General features: G+C 38.3%; 1 protein-coding gene across 1 annotated transcript; it reads right to left on the bottom strand.

The window, feature by feature from the left end:
- Positions 1–30: 30 nt before the first annotated feature.
- apbb3 (amyloid beta precursor protein binding family B member 3) lies at positions 31–26,646 on the bottom strand. The gene is made up of 12 exons (XM_039693933.2): positions 26,182–26,646; positions 17,649–17,836; positions 17,494–17,564; positions 13,123–13,174; positions 11,243–11,389; positions 10,820–10,947; positions 6,702–6,816; positions 6,517–6,604; positions 6,324–6,407; positions 4,870–4,985; positions 4,359–4,538; positions 31–4,234 (listed from the first exon to the last, which is right to left on the bottom strand). Exons 1-12 carry the CDS (start codon positions 26,228–26,230, stop codon positions 4,010–4,012), a joined length of 1,443 nt encoding a protein of 480 aa, XP_039549867.2. The 5' UTR covers positions 26,231–26,646; the 3' UTR covers positions 31–4,009.
- Positions 26,647–27,559: the final 913 nt, after the last annotated feature.

The following is a 27,559-nucleotide window of genomic DNA, read 5'->3' as shown; positions in this document are numbered from 1 at the left end:
GAAGATTGCACAAATGAATGAGAACAGAGCCAGAGTCTGAAGCAGTTTAATGTCCCAACACACTCCACCAAATGGTGGATTCAGGTCGATGTCAATCTGATTAATAACAACAATAATAACAAACACAAAGAATAATACAAAACCATTTACATGACATCCTAGTTTTGTACTGAAATACTGCAAATATATATATAGAGAGATTTCTTTACAGAGAGTATAAACAGGAAAAAGAAAAGAAACAGGTGCTACATGAGCATTAACTAATGCCCTGTTTACAACTGGTATTAAGATGCGTTTTGGTCGCAAATGGACGATGCTAAATACAGGTGTAAACGCAGTCTAAAGCGTTTTAAAGGGATAGTTCACATTGAAATTATTTTTTGGTGTGTTTTAGCTTACCTCAAGGGCATCCAAGATGTAGGTGTCTTTGTTTCCACAGTTTCAATTTTGATATTTTTAGGTCAAACCGTTCTTGTCTGTCAGTCATATAATGGAGGTCTATGGTCACCACCGCTCGTTTTGTGTCTTAGGCGATCAATGAAACGAGCGGTGGTGACCATATACCTCCATTATATGACTGAACGACAAGAACGGTTTGACCTAAAAATATCAAAATTGAAACTACTGTGGAAACAAAGACACCTACATCTTGGATGCCCTTGAGGTAAGCTAAAACATATCAAAAAATTAATTTCAAAGTGAACTATCCCTTTAAGCTTGTCCACTTTCGACCACTTCCAGAGCTAGTCGCAAACGCATTCGACCGGATTGCTTTCGTAGTGTAACCGCTCATGTGGTCAGACAACACAACACAAAAGGACCCAAGTTTGGTTTGAAGATGAAAAACGTCTAATCTAGAGTTAAAAACGTCTTTCTAGTCCACTGTGTGGTCTTGCGGAGTTTATGTAAATTGCGCGAGCCCATTTTGTTCATTCGAAAATTATGAAAAAAACACCCATAAACCCTCCCCTCGAAGAAACCAAGCCAGAAGTGGTTTAAAGTGGACAAAAGAGACGGATTAAAACACCAGGTGTAAATGGGAATGTGTCTCGCTGGTCTACTTGTGCATCTTAACAGCAGGAGTAAACAGGGCTCAAGATTATCAGTTAAACTCTGTTCTCAAGGATTTTACATGCTGAAGAGTCGTCCCCTTCTCTACTTCCCCCCTTTATTTTAGCATTAAGGAGACCTGAGTTCATTTGTGATATAATACATGTGAGTTTTTTTTTTTTTTTAGTAAGGGAAGGAGCAGTTGCATATTAGATATCCTTCAGTGGCATTCAAGTGGGCATCTCAGATCAACATGCGCTGAGATCGAGTTTCAAAGAGCTTTTTTAAAAAGAGCTTATTACATTCAATGCGAATAATAGGGCTCAATGGTTCGTTCCTGTGGATACTATCGTGAAGATCTGCACAGACTTTGAGTAAATCACATGTTCTGCAGGCACGGTCACATGAGTGAATTTTCACGTGCATTTGTCAACAGGGGAGCCATGCATGAAGCACAGTTCTGTGTGGGGAAAAGTCCCTGAACCACGATGAATGTGGCCGCACCTTTACCGTGTCTTGAATTTTACAAGTACAAACTTAGTTCGTTTTTAAAGCTCTAAAGCCCCCTGCCTGTGTTGGCAAGTCCCCAAGCGAAGCCTCGAATTGTCAAGCATGTGCAAAACCATGCATCGGTGGCACTAAACCAGCATTTAACAAGAGTTGTGTGACTTTATTTCGGGGCCATTGATATCTCCTCATATGCTGTTCTCACAATATAGAAAGAGTAAAAGTGACAAAAGCAGGGTCTATCTAAAGCACGACTCTTGCACTAGGTTAATTGAGGTCTTTCTGTTGTGTGTGAAGATTGCTTCGTTTGCTCAAGATGAATAACGACCTTGAATATTCTGAGCTTAAACTGATTTTTAAGGTGTATTAGAACAGCGAACAACATCTCACAAACATTTTACTGTTAATATACGAATATACTCCTATTAGGTTTGAAGCTAAATTTACTTTTTGAACATAAATGTGACCTAAAGGGAACATCTCTACTGTCTACATATTAGTCATACAAGAATTAGGTGACTCACTGTACATCGATACTTGTTATCAAATAATATCACACATTGCGCAATAACAACTTGTGCAATAAGATTAGAAAATTTTAGATGCTCTGACTTCTGATTCTGAGGTTGTACAGAGTCCAGGGTTATTCGATGTTACTTGTTGGATTCGAGTTATTGTTTCTTCAAAAATGGATCCTATTTCACTCGTACTTTTGCGCGTGTGTGATAAAACTTCACAGTTTACTTTCTCTTTTCTTGCTCCGCCAATGAAAAACAATGAAAGCAGAATCAACCTTTGTGTTTCTGAGCAATACACAGTTGAGTCAGTGATGCAATGACTTAAGCCGAAAGTATATTTTTCCAAGATCCGCTCTAGTTCGTGGACTGATGTCCTTTGCTGATGTCTACAGCTTACACCATGCCCGATTTTTTGTCTATGTGGACAAAGTAAGGGTAAAAGTTAAAATAAATGCCCAGTTATACTTAATTTTCTGTGTTCTGCTCCTTCACACAGGCGCTGTTGTGCGCACAAGTCAATTGTGTGGTAACATCAGAGGACGGTGCTGATGAGAAAAATGACATCCGTGGAAAGTGCATGGCATTAGTATACTTTTGGCTTAAAGGAGTAGTTCACTTTTCAAAAAACGTTTGCTGATAATTTACTCACCCCCGTGTCATCCAAGATGTCCATGTCTTTCTTTCTTCAGTCGAAAAGAAATTAAGGTTTTTGATGAAAACATTCCAGGATTTTTCTCCATATAATGGACTTCAATGGGAACCAAACAGTTCAAGGTCCAAAAGACAGTTTCAGTGCAAACTGCAAACTGTTCAAAGGGCTTTAAACGGTTCCAGACGATGAATAAGGTTCTTATCAAGCGAAACGATCGCTCATTTAATAAATAAATAACAAAGTTTAAGTTGTATAAGCTCAAATGCTCGCCTTGCTCTGATCTGTGACGCACCTTTGTGACTCGTTCATCAAAATGAACAAATCTTTTTCCAAGTCATTTGATTCACTCAACGAACGAAACAAACGAATTGACTCGGAAAAAGTACATGGAATGTTTTCATCCAAAACCTTAATTTCTTTTCGACTGAATACAGGATGACATGGACATCTTGGATGAAATGAGGGTAAGTAAATTATCAGCAAAAGTGAACTACTTTAAGGTCCACCAGAACATTTGTACTCTATAGGTTAATCTGTACTCAGTATTTCTTGTGAATGTGCAAGACATCCGATTCATAGGCAAATAACTTGTAGAATAACAAAGTGTAAAGAACGGTAAATCTATTTGCTCTACAAACCATTGTGTTTATGATTGATAGTATATTAAAATAATATGATAACAAATGCCAGTTTGCAATATCAAGGAGCATAATTAACTAAAATAACTGGAAGCGGTTAACTCCGAAACCCTCTCGCATACAATTTACAAATGCCCATGTCCGCTCTTACATCAAAAATAAGTGTTGACTAATCTGACAAACACGGACCAACACTTCTCAGACACTCCATGACCCGACAAATGCTGATAGAACATTCAAAAGTAGCGTCAACCAACAGCAAGTGGTCAAGCATGCTTGTTGGTGTTGGTTGGTGTCTGTCAGTCCGGAGTTCATTAGCGTTATACCAATCAAATTTTAGGACAGGAACTAACTTTTGTATAACAGCATTTGAACTACAGAACATTTTTGCTGTTCTTTCACAGCACCTCAATGTCATTTAAACACTGTTCTGCACACCTACATTCAGATATGTCAGTCCTCTAAAACACTGTTATTATGGGCAATTAGGTGGGTTGTTTTTTGTGAGGTCGTACAGGTGAACTTCAGTTTTTAAGTTAAATTGTTTTTTAAAAATGCCAAAGGCAAAGGATACTTGTATATCTCAGCTTCATGTTTCTTCATTCCTTTCATCTTTCCCCCTCTTTAAAGCAGAAGCGCTGTTGTTAGGGTGTGGGTACGGCAGACTGTTTGTTACGGAATGTCTCAAAAAATGCCAACATGCCCTTCTTCACGCTGGGAGGGGCCATTTTGGAAGGCGTGTGTCCTTGGAGTCGGAGCGGGAAGCTGGAGCCGTCCATGGAGTTGGCTCGTTTGACTTTGGAGCCGGCCCGCCACATTTTGGGCCTCATAGGAGGAGTTTGTGCAACCAAACACTTCTGGTATTGGACCTGAAGGGGGCAGCAGACATTTAGAAAGCGTGAACTATTTTGCATTGACTTCTATGAAACTATGACTTAAGTGTGGGATATTTTGTGATGGATTGAAAGTCAAATAAATGTAGTATTGCCTCACCATGCATGCAGCCTGAACTGCCTCAGAGATGATCCCAGCATCGGGCTCACACCAGAACACATGGCACTCAAAGCGCTGGGTTCCAGCATCCACTATGACTGCAAACGTGTGTGTGTCATGACCCACACCTAGGAAAGTTAAGTAACGTACTTGGCATTCCCAAAATGGGTCATCTCCATCCTGAAATAAAGCAAGAGGGGAAAGTAAAGTGAAGAAAACATACTACTCATTCTATTACTGCAGTACATAGCAAATATACTATGAGAAGTATGCAAAGAGCATACTGCACTGGTCACTGTAGGCTACCCAAAAAATGAAGTGCACTCTACTTGACTTTCCATTTCATGTTTAATGAACTTTTCATGTGTGATCATTTATTTTAAACTCCCAAAAAATGTTGTCCCAAAAAGTTGTCCCAAAAAAGTACATTTTGTACTTGGTGGAATCACATTCACTCAGGTGGTATACATGATTTTTTTTTGATGTTAAGCTAGCTAGTATATACTCTCACCTCTCCTCTCCATAAAGACAGAAATTTATCTGACACATGGATGACTATCGGCTCCCACTCATCTCTGTCTCTGGAGTGGATGATACTCTCAATAGCTCTGTTCAACACTTCCATTCCTGTCAGCATAAACATAAAAAACACATTAACCACAAACCCATACAAAACATCCCTAGCAGGTCCCTGTGATTTTGCTAAGACATGTTCATGGATCAACATATTTTCTTGATCCTGGAACAACATTCCTGTCCAAAAAATGTAATCTTAACCCTATCCCCACACCTAAATCTACCCCTACCCATAAGTTATCCCTAAAAACAGAGGGAAATGGCGTAGAAGCACCTAACCATGATGGTCGTAAGCCTAAACTTGACATAAACTGTAAACTTGTCCCTCAAATCTGATTGGATTGGTTGATTGGAGTGTTGTTCCAGGACCAACAAACATTTTGTACATTTTGTACTTGGTGTAATCACATTCACTCAGGTGCAAACATGACTTTGTTTGATATTTAAAGGGATATTCCACTTTTTTTGGTAAATAGGCTCATTTTACCACTCCCCCAGACTTAAACAGTTGGGTTTTATCGTTTTCGAATCCATTCAGCCGATTTTCTGATATTTAGAAGAATATCAGTAACCATACAGTTTTTGGTCTTATTGACTTCCATAGTATATTTTTTTCCTACTATGGAAGTCAATGAGACCAGAAACTGTCTGGTTACTGTTATTCTTCTAAATATCAGAAAATCGGCTGAGTGGATTTGAAAACGGTAAAACTCAAATGTTTAACCCTGAGGGAGTTGTAAAATGAACCTATTTCCAAGAAAAATGTGGAGTATTCCTTTAAGCTAGGGTTTCTTGAGAGATTCTGATCTCTTAAAACTGTAACAACACAACATAAACCGAACATAAAGTCCAGGCCTAGTCCTCTCTCATCCTTCACTGTCATCACTCCTCCTTTTATCCTTGCAGAGCTCCTCAGTGGGAGTCGAGACCGAGCTCATTAGCACTCGCGCCACCGGTCTCACACCGTTCCCACGGCTCTCAGCCTGCTACAATGGGCTATATGCACGCATAAGTTCCGCATTTGACGCAAGGATGCTCGTCCAATTCCCGTTGTGGAGATTAAAGCGGAGGAAAACCGAGAAAAACAGGTTTATTACTTCCAAATTTACTGTCCTCCCGTCTTTGAATCGAAACGTACATATACGTTTAGATGTAATTTTAAATATAGTTATGTTTATTTAATACATTTTTTCAAAAGAAGCATAAACACAACGAGGGGTGTCTGTTTTATCTGTTTTTGTGACTAACGTTTCTTTATTATAACCATGGAGTATAAAATTCAATATAAATTCTCGGTATTGCATTGGACTCTAAGATCGGCGGAAGTTATCGAGCATCCTTACACCTTCACCGGAAATACCGCCGTGCAATGGCCCAAATCACACTCACCCATTGCTCTGGATACAGGCAGGTTTCCAATGTACTCCACCTCAAACTTCTGCACCCTCTGCCTCACTGATTCCAAAAAGTCAACTGGAAAGCATAAATCAAATAGTCTCATGAAAGAATACAATTTGCAGCTGACTCATCCAATCAATTTGCTTTAAAAGATCCCACTTTCTCAAAAAGGCAGGTGTTTTACCTTGGAGGGGCAAGTCCTCTGGGGAGATACTCTCCATGGTGAGAGAACGGGCCATTGAGGGCTGCTTCACTGCCTTCTCTGCCATGATCTGTGGAAACAAACCACCATCTTTGAAATATGGATATTTTTGACAATATGCTAATGTTAATGATGACAACAGATTTATCAGGATCATGTGATTTTACCTTGGAGCACATCTCATGCAGGGCAGATGCGATGGTCTTGGCTGGAGCATTGCAGCGGAACACGTGGCACTTGAGCATGCAGGTGTCTTTATCACTGGCCACAAAGGCAAAGTCCCTACGGATGCCAGGAGAACGGAGTAAATACTCATCACAGTGCTTATTCTAACAGCCTGATAGAAACACTAAACATAATATCCACATTAAAATGTTATATATATAATCAGTCATATATGGTCATGAAAAGAATGGTAAATGTTATTTTGTTTTAAAATAATTACATTTTTAGTAGGGCTATCAAACGATTAATCACGTTTAATCGCATCCAAAATAAAAGTTGGTGTTTACATAATATATGTGGGTGCACTGTGTATAATTATTTTATATATGAAGAGTTCAGATGCAAAAGCCTCTAAGTGCCATTTGAAATTTTCTTCTAAAATGATCATTTTTATCAAGCTTGTATATTTAAGTTCAGTAATTTCACTTAAATGGCAATGAAGATTACCTATTAGTTGTCATTTAAGTGAAATTACTGAACTTAAATATACAAGCTTGATAAAAATGGTCATTTTAGAAGAAAATTTCAAATGGCACTTAGAGGCTTTTGCATCTGAACTCTTCATATATATATATATATATATATATATATATATATATACGTACATACACACACATGCTTGTATATATTTAAGAAATATTTTCATGTATTTACTGTATGTAGATTTATATATAATTTATATTATTTATAAATATAAATATTTTATATATAAATATTTTTTTCTTAAATATACATGCATGTGTATGTATTTATATATATATACACACAAAATAATTATACACAGTGCACCCACATATATTATGTAAACACAAACTACTATCTCGTGGCCACAAGATAAGTAACTCGTGGCCTCAAGATACTATCTCGTGGCCTCAAGTCAGTATCTTGAGGCCACGAGTTATTATCTTGAGGCCACGAGAAGATAGTACGAAATCTTAATTTTTTTTTTTTTGCCAAAGTGGGACTAGGGGGGCTCCGTACTTCTAAGGCTAGGGCTGAAATAAAAATAGGACAAAAACCATTGCAAGCAGAACATGACAATAGCCAGCTGGGTATTTTAAAGTGATGCTAAACCAACTCTCAACCTTAATTGTTCTTCACTAAATCTCTTCACATTAACCTCAGAAAGTCTCTCTTAGCCGAGTGTTCGCAGCAATATCGGGTGTCAATGTTCTATAAATACAATCGATCGGCATTTCTGGGCAGTATGATTTTCCAATTCTATATGCAATGCAACGGTTCAAGCCCTCTGATTCTTCAATACCTAAAGCTGCATGCTCTGGCTTCTTCAAAGAGAATGTTTTATTCATGAATATTGCATTGGAGAAATGTAGAGCAGTGGTGCTTCATACGGCGTGCAGCTCAAGCTCACACAGCATACTGATGCTTGCGAAATCCAGCACTCGTTTACTCTCAACTACATGCGAGTCAAACAGAATAACAGATGAGTTTGTCTGGTTAGAAAAGAGACAGATGGAAACCTTCATTGTGTGAATATAGTCATCTCAGTGATGAAAGAGCTCAGGGTTCACTAGTACACTTAGTCAGGGTCTATTTTTGGATTTGTGATCTGAGCACATTTTCACAATATGAATAAGGCGTACAGGCGATGTCATTGGCACATGCCAACATGCTCTAGTGATTGTCCCATTAAAAACTAATCACACATTTGACAAAACCCCAAAATGTCATGAATACTGAGACTCTGATTGGTCCATCATTGCTAAATCATCTGCATTTATTGATTGGGGAGGGACATGCGAAGCAAAGCGAACATTTCAATAAATGTATCATTGTCGGTTAAAAAAAACAAAAACGTTTTGCATTTAGTACAATTTGCACAACCTGAGATGCACAGTAAAGAAATGAGAGAAAACATGGCTACTGAGGAGCACTACTTCACAACATTACGAGACATCACTGTTTTCTAGGTCTAATTGAAAAAAGAAAGTGCAGTTATTACCTGTCTCTGTTTTCACGAGTGGTGGTTTAAAAAAAGAAAAAGGAAACAAAGGTTAATAATAGTTCAAATAATGCAAAAGAAGCGAGGAATATTTTAGCAAGCTATAGACCCTTGTGAAAAAGAAGTCAGGACCACTATCGTCAAATACGATTGACAGTTAGCACACAGTTTGGATTGCCGGTATGGTTCTGTTCTGGGCGAGAACGGCAAGAACAGAACAGAACCAACATGAATGTGTTGCAGATATCATTAATTAATAAAGATTTTAATGCACAACATAATTCAAGAATTTATTCTGATTCAAAGGGGAATCAGAATGCCAAATCCTGACTAGGCGAGAGGTGGGTAGGGTAATTCTCTCCTGAGAAACAGGATATCTGTTAATAATACTGAAGGAGCTTACATATGTATACAGTGATAGGCGTCATATTCCTATAGATAGGCGTGGATCAGCTGAGTGTCAACTGGTGTGAGCTTGACTAACGTGACCTGCCAGAACTGACGCTATGCTTAATTTTAGCATACTTTTAAAAACAGTACTTATTACAGAAATAATATACTTTAAAAGAGCATCCTGAATCATTTAAAATACATTAACTTGTATCGAATGACACTACAGTAAAATTTATAAATCAAGTACTTTCCATGTTCTTTAGTATGTGAGTCAACACATCAAAATAAGTGTATTTCACATTATCACAGAGTACTTAAACTTAATTAAAAAAAAAACATTGTCATGAAAGTGTACTCTCTTTAAAGGAGTTGTTCACTTTTGAAAAAACTTTTGCTGATAATTTACTCACCCTCATGTCATCCAAGATGTCCATGTCTTTCTTTCTTCAGTCGAAAATAAATTAAGGTTTTTGATGAAAACATTCCAGGATTTTCTCCATATAATGGACTTCATTGGGAACCAAACGGTTCAAGGTCCAAAAGACACTTTCAGTGCAAACTGCAAACTGTTGAAAGGGCTTTAAATGATTTCAGACAATGAATAAGCGTCTTATCAAGTGAAACGATCGCTCATTTAATAAATAAATAACAAAGTTCAAGTTTTATGTGCACAAATGCTCGCTCTGTTGCTCTGTGACGCACATTTGTGACTCTCCTGTTCGAACTCGTTCATCAATATGAACGAATCTTTTTTCGTGTCATTTGGTTCATTCAACGAACGAAATGAACGAGTTAACTCGGGAAAAGATTCGTTCATTTTGACGAACGAGTTCGAACAGGAGAGTCACAAACGTGCATCACACCCTAACTGAGCAAGGCAACCATTTGAGCTTATAAAACTTAATTTTTTTTTTTTTAAATGAGCGATCGTTTCGCTTGATAAGACCCTTATTCATCGTCTGGAATCGTTTAAAGCCCTTTGAAGCTGCACTGAAACTCTCATTTGGATCTTGAACCGTTTGGTCCCCATTGAAGTCCATTATAAGGAGAAAAATCCTGGAATGTTTTCATCAAAAACCTTAATTTCTTTTCGACTGAAGAAAGAAAGACATGGACATCTTAGATGACATGGGGGTGAGTAAATTATCAGCAAAAGTTTTTTTAAAAGTGAACTACTCCTTATGTACATTATCTGCAAGTACAATTTTACATTTAATACAATTAAGTGCACTTGTTTTTCACAAGGGGAGCTACTCTTCTCTCTCAGCGTAAGCCAGTAATTTTATATTAATTTTTTATTTAGTAATTAAAGCTTTCAACAACACACAAATCCAAAACAAAAACAACACAGTCCATGCAAAACATTTCCTATTATAGCTTGGACTGCAAATAGTCATCATCAACGGCTCTTCGTTTTACAGGAAAACTGAAACTCGAGCTACACTGGGCTTCACTAGGCGTAAATTTAAAAAAAAGCACTCTTTATTTAAAAACCTGCCACTGCCCGTCGCTGAATGAGGAAATATGATGAACTGAAGGGCTGTACAGGCCATTTTTCATTTAGCGGGCTCATACGTTTTCTGTTAAACTGTAGTGAATAGAGTCTCTGCAGAAATCCATATTATTCTGTGTGATAGCATTGAAAAGGAGAAAAACTGAGGAAATTTAGACCCAGAAATAGAAGAACGGTACAGGTCAGTCTACCTGCCATTGTTGCAGCCCACCCCCCATACACGGATGTTGATTATGGGCTGGCAATGGATGAGGCTGCGGTCCACAGGGTCCATAAGACTGAGAGTGTCCTTCTTGAGCACCATCATCATATCCTGACCCTGAACACACACACACACACGTATGCATTGAGTGGTTGCGACCTTCAGTAAGAGCTATGCTAACTGCGCTAACCTGAGGTGATTTCAAACTGAATTGTAAAATAGCGTGTAAGCCTTATGAAAATTGCTAATGCAAATACCAAAACATTCAGCAGTATGTGGCAACAATGTGTTAATGCTAGTAGTGCTATTACGCCAGTCTGAATGAATTCAACGGACCTCCAAGGACATTGGTAGGCCCCAGCTAAGCACATCTATTCTAAGTCACTTATGTACGAGTCTAGGCAGCTCTCACCTCTCCCCAGGCGCCAACTGCGTCCCGGCCCTCTGCTTTACTGTGAGAGAGCTGCTGGATGCAGTTGTTCACCGCCAGACTGCTCTTGCCAGGGGTCAGCTCTTCCTCTGGGATCTCAACCCAACCCAGAGAACGCACAGCAAAACACTGTAAGACAAATGAAGAGAACAGTAGGCCTACTTACTTTAGTTTAGAGAGATAATATATGATGAAAAATATGTTGACACTTGTTGCTAAATCCATTGGCATTAATAGTGAGTTGGATCTCCCTAATACTTCTGAGAAACCTTTCCACTCTTTGTATTACCATGTAAAATGTAAACAAATGTAATAAGGTATATTGTGAGAATCTAAAGTCACATTAGGTCACACAAGTAAAGTTACAACTATTCCTGGCCTAATCTTAAGCCTTGGCTGTAATACCGGGTCATAAAGTTATAATTAGGAATATATATATATATATATATATATATATATATATATATATATATATATATATATATATATATATATATATATATTTACATAATATAATATATATGTGTATATATGTGTGCTGTATATAATTATTTTGTATATATAAATACCTATGCATGCATGTATATATTTAAGAATTATTTGTGCTTAAATTCTGTATATGTATATAAATACATAATCTATATTATATAAATATAAATATTTTATATACGAATAACACATTTTCTTAAATATATACATGCATGTGTGTTTATATTATTATATACAGCACAAACAAATATATTATGTAAACACAGACTTTTATTTTGGATGTGATTAATCGCAATTAATTTTTGCACAGCCCTAATATATATATATATATATACCTGTTAAATAGTATGTTTATTTAACAGAATACATATATATATACCTGTTAAATATAATGTTTGCGTTGTTGTGCTTAGAGTCAGTTGTTTTATTTTTGATAACTGATAACATAATGAAACATGCCAAATTGTGCAGACTTAATTGGCCAAGATGTCATATAAAGAAATTATGAAAACATGCAAAAACAACAATATGAATTATTGATTATTGAAGCGTTTTGTTCTTCCCTCATATTTAAAATATTTGTCATATTTTTTATGGTTTAATCAGACTTTGTAAGGTTATTAAAAACAAATATCCCATCCAGACATCACTATTGGCTTCTACTGTAGTCACACAATTAAAAGAAATATTAAAAAAAGTCACAAACAATCACAAGAAATAAAGTTATATTGTGATATTTAAAGTCTAAACTGAAATATAAAGTACCAAATGTAAGCCATCTAGTCGCACAATTACAATAAATAAGGACACAATTTCGAGAAAAGTAATTCAGTGATATTTATCTAAATAGTTTAATTTTAATAATTTAATTAGATGGGGCCATTGCGTACATTCGGTTCATGTTGTCATTCTGGATTACATCCATTTCTATTACAGTGATTACAGGTAGGATGTTTTATAATGTCGTACCTCTGGGTTTCTTGCTTCTATCAAATATAACTCCCAGTACACATACAGTAATGATGACAAGCCCCCTGAAGCATCTTGGGATTTAGTTTATAATGTTTTGTACAGAGAATGCATCTATGACCCTTCCTAGGATCATTTTACACAGACTCAATAAAGCTGTGTCTTAAAATTGCATCCCTTGTGCTTTTAGAGGTCATAGCCCTGCACTTTCTACATGCACACACACTGAATCACTAAACATTCTCTGACTGATGCTCCTTTTCAACTCTGACCCTCAGTGGTTACCTCAGGATGTGCTTTATCTCAAGTGTGATATTTGTGGGTCACAGTGACTAACAGCAGAGAAAACAGTTATAAATTGTACATGTTGAACAGTATTAGGCCAGCACGCAGCATGATTCTACCTTGGAGTCGGGATCCATGTTGGCACAGAAATACTCTTCCTGCCAGGAGGGCCTGAAGCAGAGCAAGAGAGCACATCATTATGATAATGACCCATAATTAAATACTGGGCTCATTTCAGCAGACAAAAATAAATAGGAACACAGATTAAGTCTTGAGATGCTGAACACTTATTTTCCTGTTTGGAGTTCAACTGAAAGCTCTAGACAAGCCCATTTTGTCCTGTAAACAAGAAACAGCCCCTATAATTATCACTCTCAGCTTTGTCCAGAGCATTTTGAGCATACAGAGGTCCCGCAGAGGAAAATTATATAGAAAAAAGAGCTATAAAATAGAAAGTCCTTTATTGAGGACTTTGTCTCAGTGGAATTAATAATTGATTACGCTTATTAATAAATTAAAAATGGCAATCAGGTGTCTGAACTTAACAGTCCCTCCAGAAAAACGCGATTATGCGATCGCTGAATTCAATGCAAAATCAGCCAAAGTCCGCATATTTATGCGGGGGCCGCATTTTTTCAAATACGCCTCACTTTGGCCGCATAAATTGCCGATTTCCGTGCAAAATATGCGGGGTTTGCATAATTTCATAATCCTCGCATTTTCGTTGCAAAAAAAAGTCACATGTATCTTAGCAGAAAGTTGAAAAATGTTGCGTTTGCTTCACATAAGAGCAGCCATTTCCCCCTGTTTCCATGGGAACGTTATCAAGTGACGCAATTAAGCGACGCCAGACAGACTCACGGAGGCGATTGACATCTCACAAATCCAACTCGTATAACTGTCTGTCGAACGTTCTACTGTCACATTGTTACTTAATAAACAACATAAGATAAAAGTAGTAGCATCAAACAGAAATTACCCGCACACATGGGGTGTTCGACAGTTCAACAGGGAGCGCGCAGCTCTTAAAGGGGCCACACCTTATTTACACTCTTAAGGCTGATTTATACTTCTGCGTCGAGGGTACGCCGTAGTGTACGGCGTTGGCTACGCACGTAGGCGACGCCGTTGTGAGCATTTATACTTCTGCGTTCAGGTATTGGTTGCTCTGCAGTACTGCTCCGAAACGCTAGGAGGCGGCGGAGGGTTTTAATGTTCCACTGTGTTTAGATTCCTCGCGGCTAGATTACTACAAGCAATAGCGACTGAAAGAGAGTGGATCATGTTGGAGTTGGAGCTTATTGGGGTGGAAAAACAGTTCATTTTAGTGAAATTACTAAAACTGAAAGGCAGAAATGAGAGAAGACGTCGGAGGAGAAGGTACGTGCGGAAATGCGTATGAGGAAATACGATGCTACCAAGCCGACCAATCACCGATCTTGCGGTCCGCGTCGTCGCGACGTGTAGTTACATTTTTGAAGAGGTGCGCGTCAGGCAACGCGGAAGGGTACGCGGTATGGGACGCGTCTGTGCGTATGCTACGCCGTACCTACTGCGCGCACCCTACGCAGAAGTATAAATTGGCCTTTACAGTCTGAAATAAAACAAGATGAGAAATTAAATATTCCCAGCACTTTCTATGATGTAGTATGCTTGCTTATCAAAGGAAGTAATAAGAAATGACTCTTTTATTAACAGGATGTTGGGGGAATCACTTTTTTTCTCTTTTTCATCAAACCGCAATTTTTGCAAGTTCCCTCAATTTTTGTAAATTCCAGCAATTTCATCGCATAAAATTGCATAAATATCCCACATATTCCATCGCATTTTTAAAGAAAACTGGCCGCATAATCAATCAATTTTTGCCCACAACAATCACAAAAAAAACTCTGTGTTTTTCTGGAAGGACTGAATACTATTATGGTAAATGTTAAATATAAATCGCAAATTTTTTCACAAATTTTTGGAAATTACCACCACAAAATCAGTCATTTTGATCGCAAAAATCACAAAAAAAAAATCGTGAAATCCTGGAGGGACTGACTTAAAGCCAGAGTATAATTTTGTGCTCTGTTGTGTTATGCCGCCTCGAGGTGCTGACAATATATGTGAAGGTAATTGCATTCCCTGTAGCTGTCAACAATTCCCAAACAATAATACAATCACAGCCGAACAAAGTCATTGGAAAGGTCAGTCAATGACATGATACATAAATTTGTTCACAGTATTTTGTCCTTCCCTGGCAAAGACCACGTTTTGTACTACAAAATGTGGAGAAACTCTCCTCAGTGTTCATAATTCCCCAGGTGAGTGCTCGCTTATGTTCAAGCATTAGCGTGACTGGGGCCTCGTGGCCTGATATCAGAGTGTTTGGAGGTTAGCCAAAGCTAAAGTTTAGCACTCCGTCCCACAGTCGTAAAGGCCACACCTGAGTGGCTGTCTAAAGACATCTGTTCAGGTATTAACATCTTCAGTTATAGCAATGTTTGTCCAATTAGACGTCTAAAGGCTTCAATAGTGGGGTAAACAAATGAGGGAACGAATGGAAAGAAAATGTGCTTTTTCATCTCCAGAGCACCAGAAGGGGAATTTGGCTTAAATTGTATGTGTGTGTTTGGCTGCTAAGCTGTGCCAGTGTTTCATTTGCATCAAGAATGCTAATTGACACACTCATGGGTAATGTGTTACTACACCCAACACATTAAAACAATCGTGATAATTTAGGTGAAGACACATTTTTAACTCTTAAACACATACCTTGTGGACGTTGTTTAATACCCTGGCCACTCGTTTTATTTTTAATTTAGACATCAACCTTCTTATTACTAATATTTGATCTATTCATTATAAACAATATAACAAAGACATTCTTCAAATGAAAATGTCTAATTAAATCGATATAACAGTCTGTAAATGTTTATAGCGACCCGATGTATGTAATATTGTAAGTATTAACCCTTACAAGTTCAAAAAGGTAATGAAATATTTATTTTAATCTTTTGTAATTGTGATTGTGAGAGTTTTATACTATTGTGCTAGTTAGAGATCTATCTGTGTTAGATTTAGATCCGGGTCGATGATTGGCAAAACATGTATTTAAAGGAGTAGTTCACTTTAAAAAAAAAGAAAAGTTTGCTGATAGTTTACTCACCCCCATGTCATCCAAGATGTCCATTTCTTTCTTTCTTCAGTTCAGTTGAAAAGAATATAAGGTTTATGATGAAAACATTCCAGGATTTTCTCCATATAATGGACTTCAGTGGGAACCAAACGGTTCAAGGTCCAAATGAGAGTTTCAGTGCAAACTGCAAACTGTTTAAGGGGCTTTAAACGATTCCAGACGATGAATTAAGGGTCTTATCAAGCGAAACGATCGCTTATTTAAAAAATAAATAAAAAAGTTTAAGTTTTATAATCACAAATGCTCGCCTTGCTCTGTTCTGTGATGAGGGTTCGTGACTCTCCTGTTCGAACTCTTTTTTCGAGTCATGACTCGAAGGGTCGTAGATAAGTCACTTATTCATCATCTGGTGTTGTTTAAAGCCCTTTGAAGCTGTACTGAAACTCTCATTTGGACCTTGAACCGTTTGGTTCCCAATGAAGTCCATTATATTGAGAAAATCCAGGAATGTTTTCATCAAAAACCTTAATTTCTTTTCGACTGAAGAAGGAAAGACATGGACATCTTGGATGACATGGGGGTGAGTAAATTATCAGCAAAAGTGTTTTTTAAAAGTGAACTACTCCTTTAAGGGTTAACAAAATATTTTGTGGCTTGGTGAATGTCTTCTCAGGGGGAGACTTAATGACTTTTATCAAATGTGTGCACATAAATGGAAATTGTTTATTGCACTGCGCTATGGAATACTTGATTCAAAAACATGGCATGGTGTGATTACAAAAACGGACTGATGTAACTGCCCAGAGGGAAACGATATAGCTTAGACGTTTTTCTTTCATACTTCTATTTTTTTCTAATTTAAGTTTAAACTTCAGCTCAGATGTTTCTCCTCGAATTCCTTAGGAGACATAAAAATGGACACGAATGAGACAGTTAGCATATAATAACAGTAATTACTGGGGTATTTTTTTCACAAGAAAAATCTGAGATGCAGGAGATTATATTAAAAAACTGCTTTCGATTTACTTTAATTGCTGTCGGAGATTTTTTATAAGATCTAATTAGTGATTTTCCTTTACTACAGGCTTAAAAAAAAGGTGTGTAATAAGTGGAATATTATACAATCAGCCAGTCATTATTCTGGAACAACATTTCAGTCAAACAACCCCTTGTATCCTAACCCTAATGGCTGATAACAAGACTATTATCCTAATCCTAATGAAATCATTTTATTTCAACAAGGATGTTCCAAGAACATCCAAGAGCATCTCCAACTTGTTTAAATCACATTGAGCTTCACACACTTTGGTTCGCATGTTTTAAAGTCTAGTTTCATAGAAACATCTCGGCGTATGTGTGACTCCCTCACCTTTCGCTCAGCGAGGGTAGCGGGTTTTCAGTCAGTCTTCCTCTTGAATCCCGCCTACCATCCACTGCAGTCTGAAGACATCAAGTGTGGAGATGTGATGACTGACAGAAACACACACAGAGCCCCCCACACACACACAGATCAGAGTATCTCACCTTGATCTGGCTGGCAGTGATGCCGTTAATGGTGTTTTGTTCCTCCTCTGCGCTGTAGGAGGGATGCTGCCATTGAGTGGTGCCCGTGGGCACGTGCCAGTAATAGGTGCCAGTGCTGTCACGTATGGTGCGCCATCCGGGAGGAAGATCCGAATCCAGCTCCAGACTCTGATCATTCCAGATGTTATCTGCAAAGAGAATGGATTACTGGATTAATCCGTACCTGAAATAAAATGTTATAAACATTTCACATGCTAGTTTGAGGGCAGCATGCAAGATTCTTGTAAATGTGCCATGTTACAATTCCCAACAGAGAGCAAACAGCCCTCAAACACACGCACACACACTGGGGTGAGGTCACTGCAGTGATGGGCTCAGATTTACTCATGAGAGACAGACCAGGCCCTAATCTGCCCACATGACACAGCCTAAAATGAGGTCAAATCTAAAAGCAGCTCTGTCTTATAAAAAAAGAGCTGGACTAATGTTCATTTGTATTATATCTTATCTATCACCCTGTCCCTCTCACACAAACATTTCCCATATGTAACTTCTGCATCTGTTATCGGATTTTATTATGCCATGCCTTTTTAATATTATTACAAATTGTATTTATTAACACTTTACAATAAGGTTTCATGCGTTATTAGTAAACTACATTAGTTCACATGAACTAACGATAAACAATACACATACGAGGTTTATTAATCTTAGGTAATGCTTTCAACATTTACTAATACATTATTAAAATCAGAAGGTTTGTCTCTGTTAACACTAGTTAACGCACTGTTAACTAACGTTAACAAACAATTAGACAATTAGAGCTGTAAAAATATATTGTTCAAAGTTAGGTCATGTTAACTAACACATTAACTAATGTAAACAAATGAGACCTTATTGTTAAGTGTTACAGATTATTTTTGTTAATCTGCATTTTTGTATTTTGTGAATAACCCTATTATTAGCTTTACATGCTTGTACAACTCAGCAAAAACACATTTTCACAGAATTGGAATGACTGTCATTTGCAAAGGTGGGCACATTGCTTGCCATCTTTTATTTTATTAAATACTATTAAATAATTGTATTATGTTGTCAGCTAACAATAAGTGTCTAGTGTCTGTCACACACACAAGCAGATTTGCTTGTTCTTAGTTTCTGATTTCTTGGGCTATGTTTGGGGCTACGATACAGAAAAGAAAACGCAAAAGTGGCGTTGCGTTATCACTTTTTATTCTGCGTTTAGACAAGCGTTTTGGGTGGGAAATCCGCGTGCATACGGTGACGCAAAAGTGTGTGAAATTCAATGTAGTATGCACTCCAGACGGCTAGGTGGCGATGTGAAGCACTGCCACACAACAACACCAAGTCCGCGCGCCTGCGTACAACCTTCACTGTCAAGCAGACTTTTGAGTTTTTACCCTTTACATGGGAACGCGTCGGTGGAGCGTTTTTAACATTTCCACTCTGGAGGGTGGTTTCACTTTTTTTTGCGTTTTTAAGCCCCCAAAACGCCGTCGCCGTGTAAACGAAAGGCACATCCGATGAAATATTTTTACGTTTTCACCCGGAACCATTCTCGTGTAAACAGGGCCTTCTGGACTTTCAGTTTGTGTTAAAAAAAAGTATTTTTTCCCGCCAGTCGTCAGTTGTCATCTCACCAGTTCGTTATCATCTCATCATCACTGTGTATATATGCACAGTGTGAACCACCATCAGATAACTAAAATAATGAAATTAATATGACTTAAACAACATAAAATGTAACACTAAAGACCCTAATCGACATAAATAGCAAAAAAAACCCCGATGTAAATAAAATATAATCAGATGTGAATGTGATGCATCATGTAGGGACCTCAAGGAATGTCCTTGTTTTGTTTTTCACTGTAAAATATAAGGCGACTAAAAAAAACTAAAAACTAAATTTAACAATATTTTACTGTAAATGCATTTTCATGTTGAATATTACACAATTAATACATTTTATAAATTATATAGTAATTCACACAACCAAATATTTGACAGTACTGTTAGAACCAATGGGCAGGTTTTAACTGTAGCATTTTCACATTCTTTTCTCGGTAAAATGACAGCATTTTTACAGTGTTCATCTATGTCAAAGACCTGTCACGTCTCTGATTTAGAGCCTGAGATAAAGGCATAGGGCGACTGGCAGAACAGCAAGCGAGAAAGAGCAGCTCTGTCTGCTGAATTATATGTGTCTGAATTTATCTCTAGCCTGAGAGAATCATTTAACACAATGCATCTGGAGAGCCCTGTCCACTCTCACTAAAAAACACAATGCGGGAGGCTGGAGGGGACGTTTGGGGAGAAAACAAGACTATAAGCGTGTGTGCGTGTTACTAGAACTGGGTCAGTAGTGAGACGAGATTGCCTGGGCACGGGTATAAGAGTTGCCTCTGACACTGACAGTCTCATAGTGACATTTCACAAATGACATTTGCACATTCATTTAAAATGTTGATTCGTTAAGGAAGCCCCTTTGCACTAGTCTAGTTAGAATAGATTTTTACACACATCAGTACGAGTGTTTGGTATACAAATGATTTCTTGTGAGCTGTGGCTGACAATAGATATTGGACCTTTCTAACGCACATTATGCTGAACAGCTGATCTGTGAGTTCTCAGCATGCATTGCAACATGAATAAATTACGCAGATACGGATACAGGCTTATTGTTTGGTTGTTTGCTGACTTTATTTATGCAGCTGTTATTGTTTTTATCCTCACTGTTTGTATTTGTGTAGTTATATTAAAGGAGTAGTTCACTTTTAAAAAACTTTTGCTGATAATTTACTCACCCCCATGTCATCCAAGATGTCCGTGTCTTTCTTTCTTCAGTCGAAAACAAATTAAGGTTTTTGATGAAAACATTCCAGGATTTTTCTCCATATAATGGACTTCAATGGGAACCAAACGGTTCAAGGTCTAAAAGACACTTTCAATACAAACTGAAAAATGTTCAAAGGGCTTTAAACGATTTCAGACGATGAATAAGGGTCTTATCAAGTGAAACGATTGCTCTTTTAATAAATAAATAACAAAGTTTAAGTTCTATAAGCTCAAATGGTCACCTTGCTCTGTTCTGTGATGCGCGTTCGTGACTCTCCTGTTCGAACTCATTTATCAAAATGAACGAATCTTTTTTCGCGTCATTTGGTTAATTTTTTTAAATGAGCGATCATTTTGCTTGATAAGACCCTTATTCATTGTCTGGAATCGTTTGTACTGAAACTGTCTTTTGGACCTTGAATCGTTTGGTTCCCACTGAAGTCCATTATATGGAGAAAAATCCTGGGAAAACCTTAATTTCTTTTCGACTGAAGAAAGAAAGACATGGACATCTTGGAGAGACAAGGGGGTGAGTAAATTACCAGCAAAAGCTTTTTTAAAAGTGAACTACTCCATTTAGAGCTTATTTTTTTGCACACAATTGTGATTGAAAAAAAAAATTAATTTGTTTAAAAATACATAAACTCAAAAATGACTGTGTGGTGTATGTTTTCTGAGAATGTGCTATATAAACAGGACTGACAGGGCACTAAGTGAAGAAGATGTGCTTTCAACAGATTTCTGAGCTCGGAGAGTCCTGTTAAAGCCACAATAATCTTACAACACAAAGGACTGTGGGTTTACCCTCTAAACCAACACCTCAAATCTACTTCAATCCAATTAAACATGTTGCAGTCCTGAGGCTTACTAGATGACCATTTTTACACCTATAAGCTGATTTATCTAATGGCTTAGACTGTTATCAGGGTTCATACTGATTTTTTTCGAGTGAAATTCAAGTCGTTTTCCAGCAGTGGCAGCATATAAACGTCTTTGTGAATGTTTGTGTGTCTGCGGCCCTCCCAAGAGATCATCAATCATGTCCAGATCGAACTCCTCTTTTTCACAAGCCACCCCTCGCCTCCGCTCCTGACAGGCCATAATAATCGCACTGTGTTACCATGACATTTTTAGTGTTTTGGGCTGGCTACAGTAGCTGTGCTGTCAGCGGAAATAAAACACAGGCAGAAAAAGGCTGAAGGAAGAATAAAGGTTATCCTCAGTCTAATTCTGGTCCACATTCAGTGCACCTGTACTGATGTCTTCTTACGTTTGGAGCTGAAGGCGGTTTTAATAAAAGTGCTATGAGTGGATGCATGCTGAAACGCAGATGCCTCACTTGTTTCAGGCTCTGGGGCAGGTAGATGAATATTAATGGATATTCCAAGAGGAAATATTCTACCTGCAGCATAATATACACACATTATATTACATGATACATCATGTCTGCAGACATACGAATCTCAAATGCAAGTCTGTGGTTTCAAGAAAAAGTGTGGGTTATGAACTCCTAATGGTATAGTGAGACACGGCATCACTTCCTGTAATTGTCACAGCTTTTCGCACGTAGGTGGTGCCGCAGTTCCCATCACGCACCCACTAACAACTTCAAGGCTATGTCATGGGGATGAAGCGATAACAACAGATCGGGGGGTGGAGGGGTTGAGAAGAGGATGTTTGTGAATTATTGATGATCTCCTGAGAAAACCTGCACTGCATGATCCAGTCCCTATAGAAACTGTTACATAATGATTGTGTCCAATATGGTGCAAGAAAACCTAGTTAGTGGCACCATGTTGACAAAGTCTGACATTAATACATGCTCTTGGCACTCTGCATCTCAGAGTTTAATGTTTGAGTACATTTGCTTGCCTGCGCACAATGCTAGTTCTGGGTGGTTGCCATATTGCTAAACAGTTTAAAGCATATTGCTGTCATGTTATTGCATTTGCTAGGGTGTTCTGGGTGATTGCTAGGGTGTTGCAAAGTGGCTGCTTCCAAAAATAGTCTTATAGTCTCTATGGTATGCATAAAGTCTTAGAAAAGTAATCACACCTCTCCTCAACACGACATATGAGTTGGCGTTAAACCTGTTTATGCAATACTTGCAATTCAAGAACCACAAATGTTTGACGTTATTCCAGAAAACCACTTGAATAGTAAAGAAGACACATAATAACTTGACACCCAGATACATTTGAGAGTAACCACAGACAACTAAAGAGTCTAAAAAAACAATATGTCTGAGCTCTCACGTGGCCAATCAGTACTGACCACTCCTGACTCCCATGAGCCACTGAAACAACTGTAATAAAAGGCACTGATTGCAAACCATAGATTTTTCACTTTCAAAGTAAAGCTAAAGTGTGAGATAAAGAACACCGAGGCCCCATCCACACTACTGCGTTTTCGTTTTAAAAAACAGAGACTTTTTTCTACGTTTGCATCTCCCGCCCAGACTAAAATGGACGCCTAAAACGAGACGTTTAGAAACGCAGCAGCTCCGTTTTGCGTTTTGAATCTCCGGAGGGCGATTTAGTGTAGACGGGACAAAACGGAGGACTTTACCGGCACGCACATGCCCAGTGTTGGTGAAGGATCACGTGATCCACGTTTTCAGTCGTTTTAATGTGGAAGGAGATCAATTCTAATACGCAGATAAACCGCTGGTGTGGACGGAGATCGTATTCGTTTTAATTCTCCCTTTTTAAACGAAAACGCAGTAGTGTGAACGGGGCCTGAGACGAATTTACAATAGAGAGAGAGAGACGTAAAGTGTTTACTTTACTCTTAACCCTTGGTTACGGTTGCTGTCACCCTGGTTTATAACGAAGCGGCAACATTCTAATCTGAAACATGAAGCCTACCCGGAAGTGCGAAAAACTGCAATACATCTAAAATCCGCTAGAGGGAGGTCCCAAAAGGGAGCAAATATCAATAGACCAGTATTTTCACAGCATAAATTCATATGTTTACAGGTTGGTCCCATGGACTTTTATTGTATTTTTGGATAGGTTCCGAGTGCCTGACAACTGTGAGGGGGGTGAATTTTTTCTAATTTGTTAGTTTAGATCATATTTAGATATTAAATGTATGATAAATAAGGGCGATTAACTTTGATTGACAGCTGATAATGGGCTGCGCCAAGTGGAATTTGATGTCTCGGCCATGATCTGACACAACACATCATACCACCTCTGTATCCTTTCTGAACATTTGTATTTTGTATTTCTCAAGATTTTCCAGTATGGTGCCGCCCATACCCCCCATAAACAGCCTCAAAACTGGTCTTCAGAAAGTCTATGGGTGACGTCACAGACGCTTTGTAAATATTTTTTTACAGTCTATGGTTATAACCCTTCTACACTACAGATTTAAGATGCAACACATTACCAAAAACAACATTTTTGGGGGGCAAAATTGGTCTATTGTGTAATGTCAATTCTGTATGTATGAAGCACATCTCACACAGAAGTCACTTTTAAACCAAGAAGCTTTCTATTGGTCATGGCAAGTTAGTTTTCTGTGTGCTGTTCCTATGTTCCCCACTTCCCCGCTCCTCATTTGTTACCATGGCTACTGATTCATTAGCACACCTGTTTCTAGTCCTCTTAGTTTGTCTTGTGTGTAAGGTTTTTTCTAATCCTTTCAATCAGAAAAGTCTCTTTCAAACCAAGGAGCTTTCTGTTGGTCAGTGTAGTGAATCCACGTGGACAACTTGTAATCATTATAAAATCATTTACCCACATGCAAAATTCAATTACTGAATTTTGAATTTCATGTCTTTTTTTGTGCTTGTACCAAACAACACAGTGCTAACGCTGTATTAGCATTAGCAATGTAATAGCAGATGCATTGCTACGCAAAAACAGTTGTTTAAAAAACAATTAGAAACAGGTTTTAAAAACCCAAGAAGCACTATTGGAAGAAAAAGGGGAATGTTGCGAAAAGCCAAGAAAAGGACAAAGCTCCAATATGTCCAGTTTTGAAATCTGTCAGGACAAATGAGAGAAAGAGAGAAGCAGAAAGAGAGAATTGTAGCTACATCTGGGGAAAAATAATCCCGATGGCGTTATGTCTGTGGTCAGATAATCCCAATTCAGATATGTCCGTGTGAGGTCAGACCGGGAAGATTAAGAATAGAGGTGGATCTAAAAACCCATCTGGGACTTAATCCTTGGGCCTTCAATAAATCAAGAAGCAAGACACAGCATTTTATTTGGGACACCCTTGTGGAGACATCCGCACATGGAGGCGGGCAGCATTTCAGTAAATGAAAGTACAACAAAATTGATTAAGTAAAGAAAATTTGCAGCAAGTGCAATCGATTCCTGCACATCATCTACAGGAGCTCCTGCCATCAGCGTTCACTCAGCATTGTGCCTAAGTGCCTTAGTGTCCATGCCTTTGCCTTTGGAGAAGCGATTCCATCACTCAATGTGTCTCGTACAGAGACAACAGACAAACATTCATTCTCACACACACCACCTCTCTCTGTGTGTTTAACTGAAGTTATTTTAAGAGTGATGACGTGGGTAGGACGCGGTGAGGACAGTTTCTCCCTTTGTACATATACAGGGTATTTGATGCATAATGTGTCCTTTTTATCATAAACGTCACGGTTTTAGGTTCAAATTTATATGAGTCTATTAAACAAAGTGCATATTTTGGGTCCTCTGATATTTTAGGCGTACCATTATAATCAACTTTTTTGCTTCAGTGGTTCATTTTAAATGGTCCTGTGATGTGACATTATTTTCATTATATTCCATGTAGTCTCTGAATAAATAATTTTTGCATAGACATGTCAATAATATAGAGTTTTAGATTGAGTTTTAGCATGTCACACCACAGGACATCAACTTTTCGTCAATCTCATCCCCTTTGAACAGAATATGAATATTATTTCATGTAACGTGATGGTTTACTGGTCAACAACCATCTAAGATCCCGTTAATATTATCTTCTGTTGTTGTTTATGATGAAAACTCAACATATCAGCCCACTATAACTAGGAAGTTTCATTTGAACACTTTTGGAAGCAACTTTTAGCATCACGGCTCACTAGATACGTTGTTTTGATTATAATAGTTAAATGTATCACATTTGGCACAACCTCAGGAGGCTGCAACAATTATTAATAAACCAGTATTTTCAGTTGGAGCTCTTTGTATAAATCATTCAAAATGATTGCAACAATATCAAGCTCTACCACATGGAAAGTTTACTGGTCTTCATGTTATGTGTGTTTCTATGATCTAATCCTCCAACAGATGCATAATCCCAACAAAACCTCACAGGTGACATTGTCCATGAACCCTTGTACGCCTGGCCCTCAACAATATCAACAGGCAAACCTCTCAATTTCAACTTTTTTTTAGATTGTGTTGGTCTGGAGTGTGAAAACCAATCGATGCAAAACTCCTCGTAATTAATTCCAGCGAAATTAAGTCTCAAAAACAGGGTCTTAAAAAAGTCGGGTGGGTCTAGTATGACACAGCACCTGTAGGCTAGTTAAAGTCATAAGTGAGCGAGCGGCGGAGCGTGTGAACAACAGACAATGTCTGGAGATGAAGAGAAACTCTTCCTCTCACTTCGACGCCTAAGTAGTAGAGAGTGCACTAAGCAGAGAGAGAACAAAGAGGAGGGGAAAGTGTAGATGCATCCGTGCACCTACCGTCATAGTTGACGATGATGATGGCGAGCATGTAATCCTTGCCCAGCATGGTGTCTTCCCGAAAGTCCCCTGAGGTTAGTTCAGATACATTCCAGTTCAAAGCGTCCCAACACCACCAACAAACTCTGCAGCACACACTCACACACAGGGTGACCACTGCACTCAGAGATACTCTCACATGCCAAAAGGATTAAAACCCACACTCCTCTTTTCCTCTCTCCGTCTATCCCCTCTTTTATTTCCCCCTCAGGTAATTTCACTGCTGTCTAATCAACCTCATCTTTGTCTTGTTGCCTAATGCTGCTCTTCTGTTCGCTTCCCTATTCTGTTCACTGTCGTTCCGTCAAGCTGAGAGTGATGCTGTTTGTGAGATTGCCTCTCTCCCTCTCCCTCTCTCTCAGTGTGTGTGTGTGTGTGTGTGTCTCTGTGGATTCTCTAATTCAGTAATGCCTGCAGCTATTCCCCTCCTTCGCCCCCCTCCCCGTCCCTCTCTCGCTGGCTCTCTTTGCCCCCCTAAGCTCATGGTGGTGCCTTAAGGATGGCTGAACATAGCTGACAATAATGTAGGTGTAAATAAATATTATAAATGGAGAATGTGTATATGGAAATATAGGCTATACAGAAAAAAAGGGTTGAAGTATATATTTTTTCTTCATTAATCAAACAGGGCACAAACTGTGACGTGTGTTCCTGAGAAGAATTAGAGTCTCCAATCTGTTCCACACCATGAGAAAGCGAATCACCATCTGTAATGTGAAGAGTGCAACACTGGTGGTTAACTTTCTGTACATTTAAAAGCCCTTTATGTATTGTTTCATTATCAAATTGTGCTATTTGAGTTAATGTTATTGTTTTATGTGAGGAATGTTTTATTAATTTGTAATATAACAGCTTCATTGGACTTCATAAAACGTTTCTGGGGAACATCGTACGATATGATTTAATGAGATTAGCAAGCTACTGTTGCTAAATACCGAGCGCGAGTTGTAAACACAATATGCCTCGTACATGACATATTCTTTTAGAAATGGTCGTGGTCAGTAAAGAGCTGAGGGGTGTAAAGGTTTGTAGTTTGCGTTGTGTTGGTCCACCTTAATTCCTCCCGTCATGAATTCAAGCGAAGTCCGTCATCGTCCAGCCTCCGTTTGCATCATCACTTTGGACTGGTTGCCACGGCAACGACTTCTCTGTCGCGAGCGTCTGTCTGCTTCTGCAGTCACAAATGGGCGCGCGCGTTTCTAATCAGTGGCTGCTGTAACGATAGCATAGTGCCATATCCATTACAGGCTTATGTCTAAGCCACAGTTCATGTAGGTTATGAAATAGGTTACATACATCGTTGTTGAAATATGGAAAATAATTTCATACATTCTGAAAA

This window comes from Pimephales promelas, chromosome 19 (genome assembly GCF_988280905.1).
Source record: "Pimephales promelas chromosome 19, fPimPro1.hap1.1, whole genome shotgun sequence".
Taxonomy (NCBI): Eukaryota; Metazoa; Chordata; class Actinopteri; order Cypriniformes; family Leuciscidae; genus Pimephales; species Pimephales promelas.
Note: the sequence above shows the minus strand (reverse complement) of the source record. Positions and strands in the feature narration are given on the sequence as shown.

Bases quoted from the DNA above. Each gene is read 5' to 3' on its own strand.
- apbb3 (XM_039693933.2), bottom strand. From the start codon at position 26,230: ATGCTGGGCAAGGATTACATGCTCGCCATCATCATCGTCAACTATGAC. The intron at 17,837-26,181 runs GTAGGTGCACGG...TTCTCTTTGCAG, and splicing joins CATCATCGTCAACTATGACG to ATAACATCTGGAATGATCAG. The intron at 4,986-6,323 runs GTGAGTGTGATT...TTATGCTGACAG, and splicing joins GCCTGTATCCAGAGCAATGG to GAATGGAAGTGTTGAACAGA.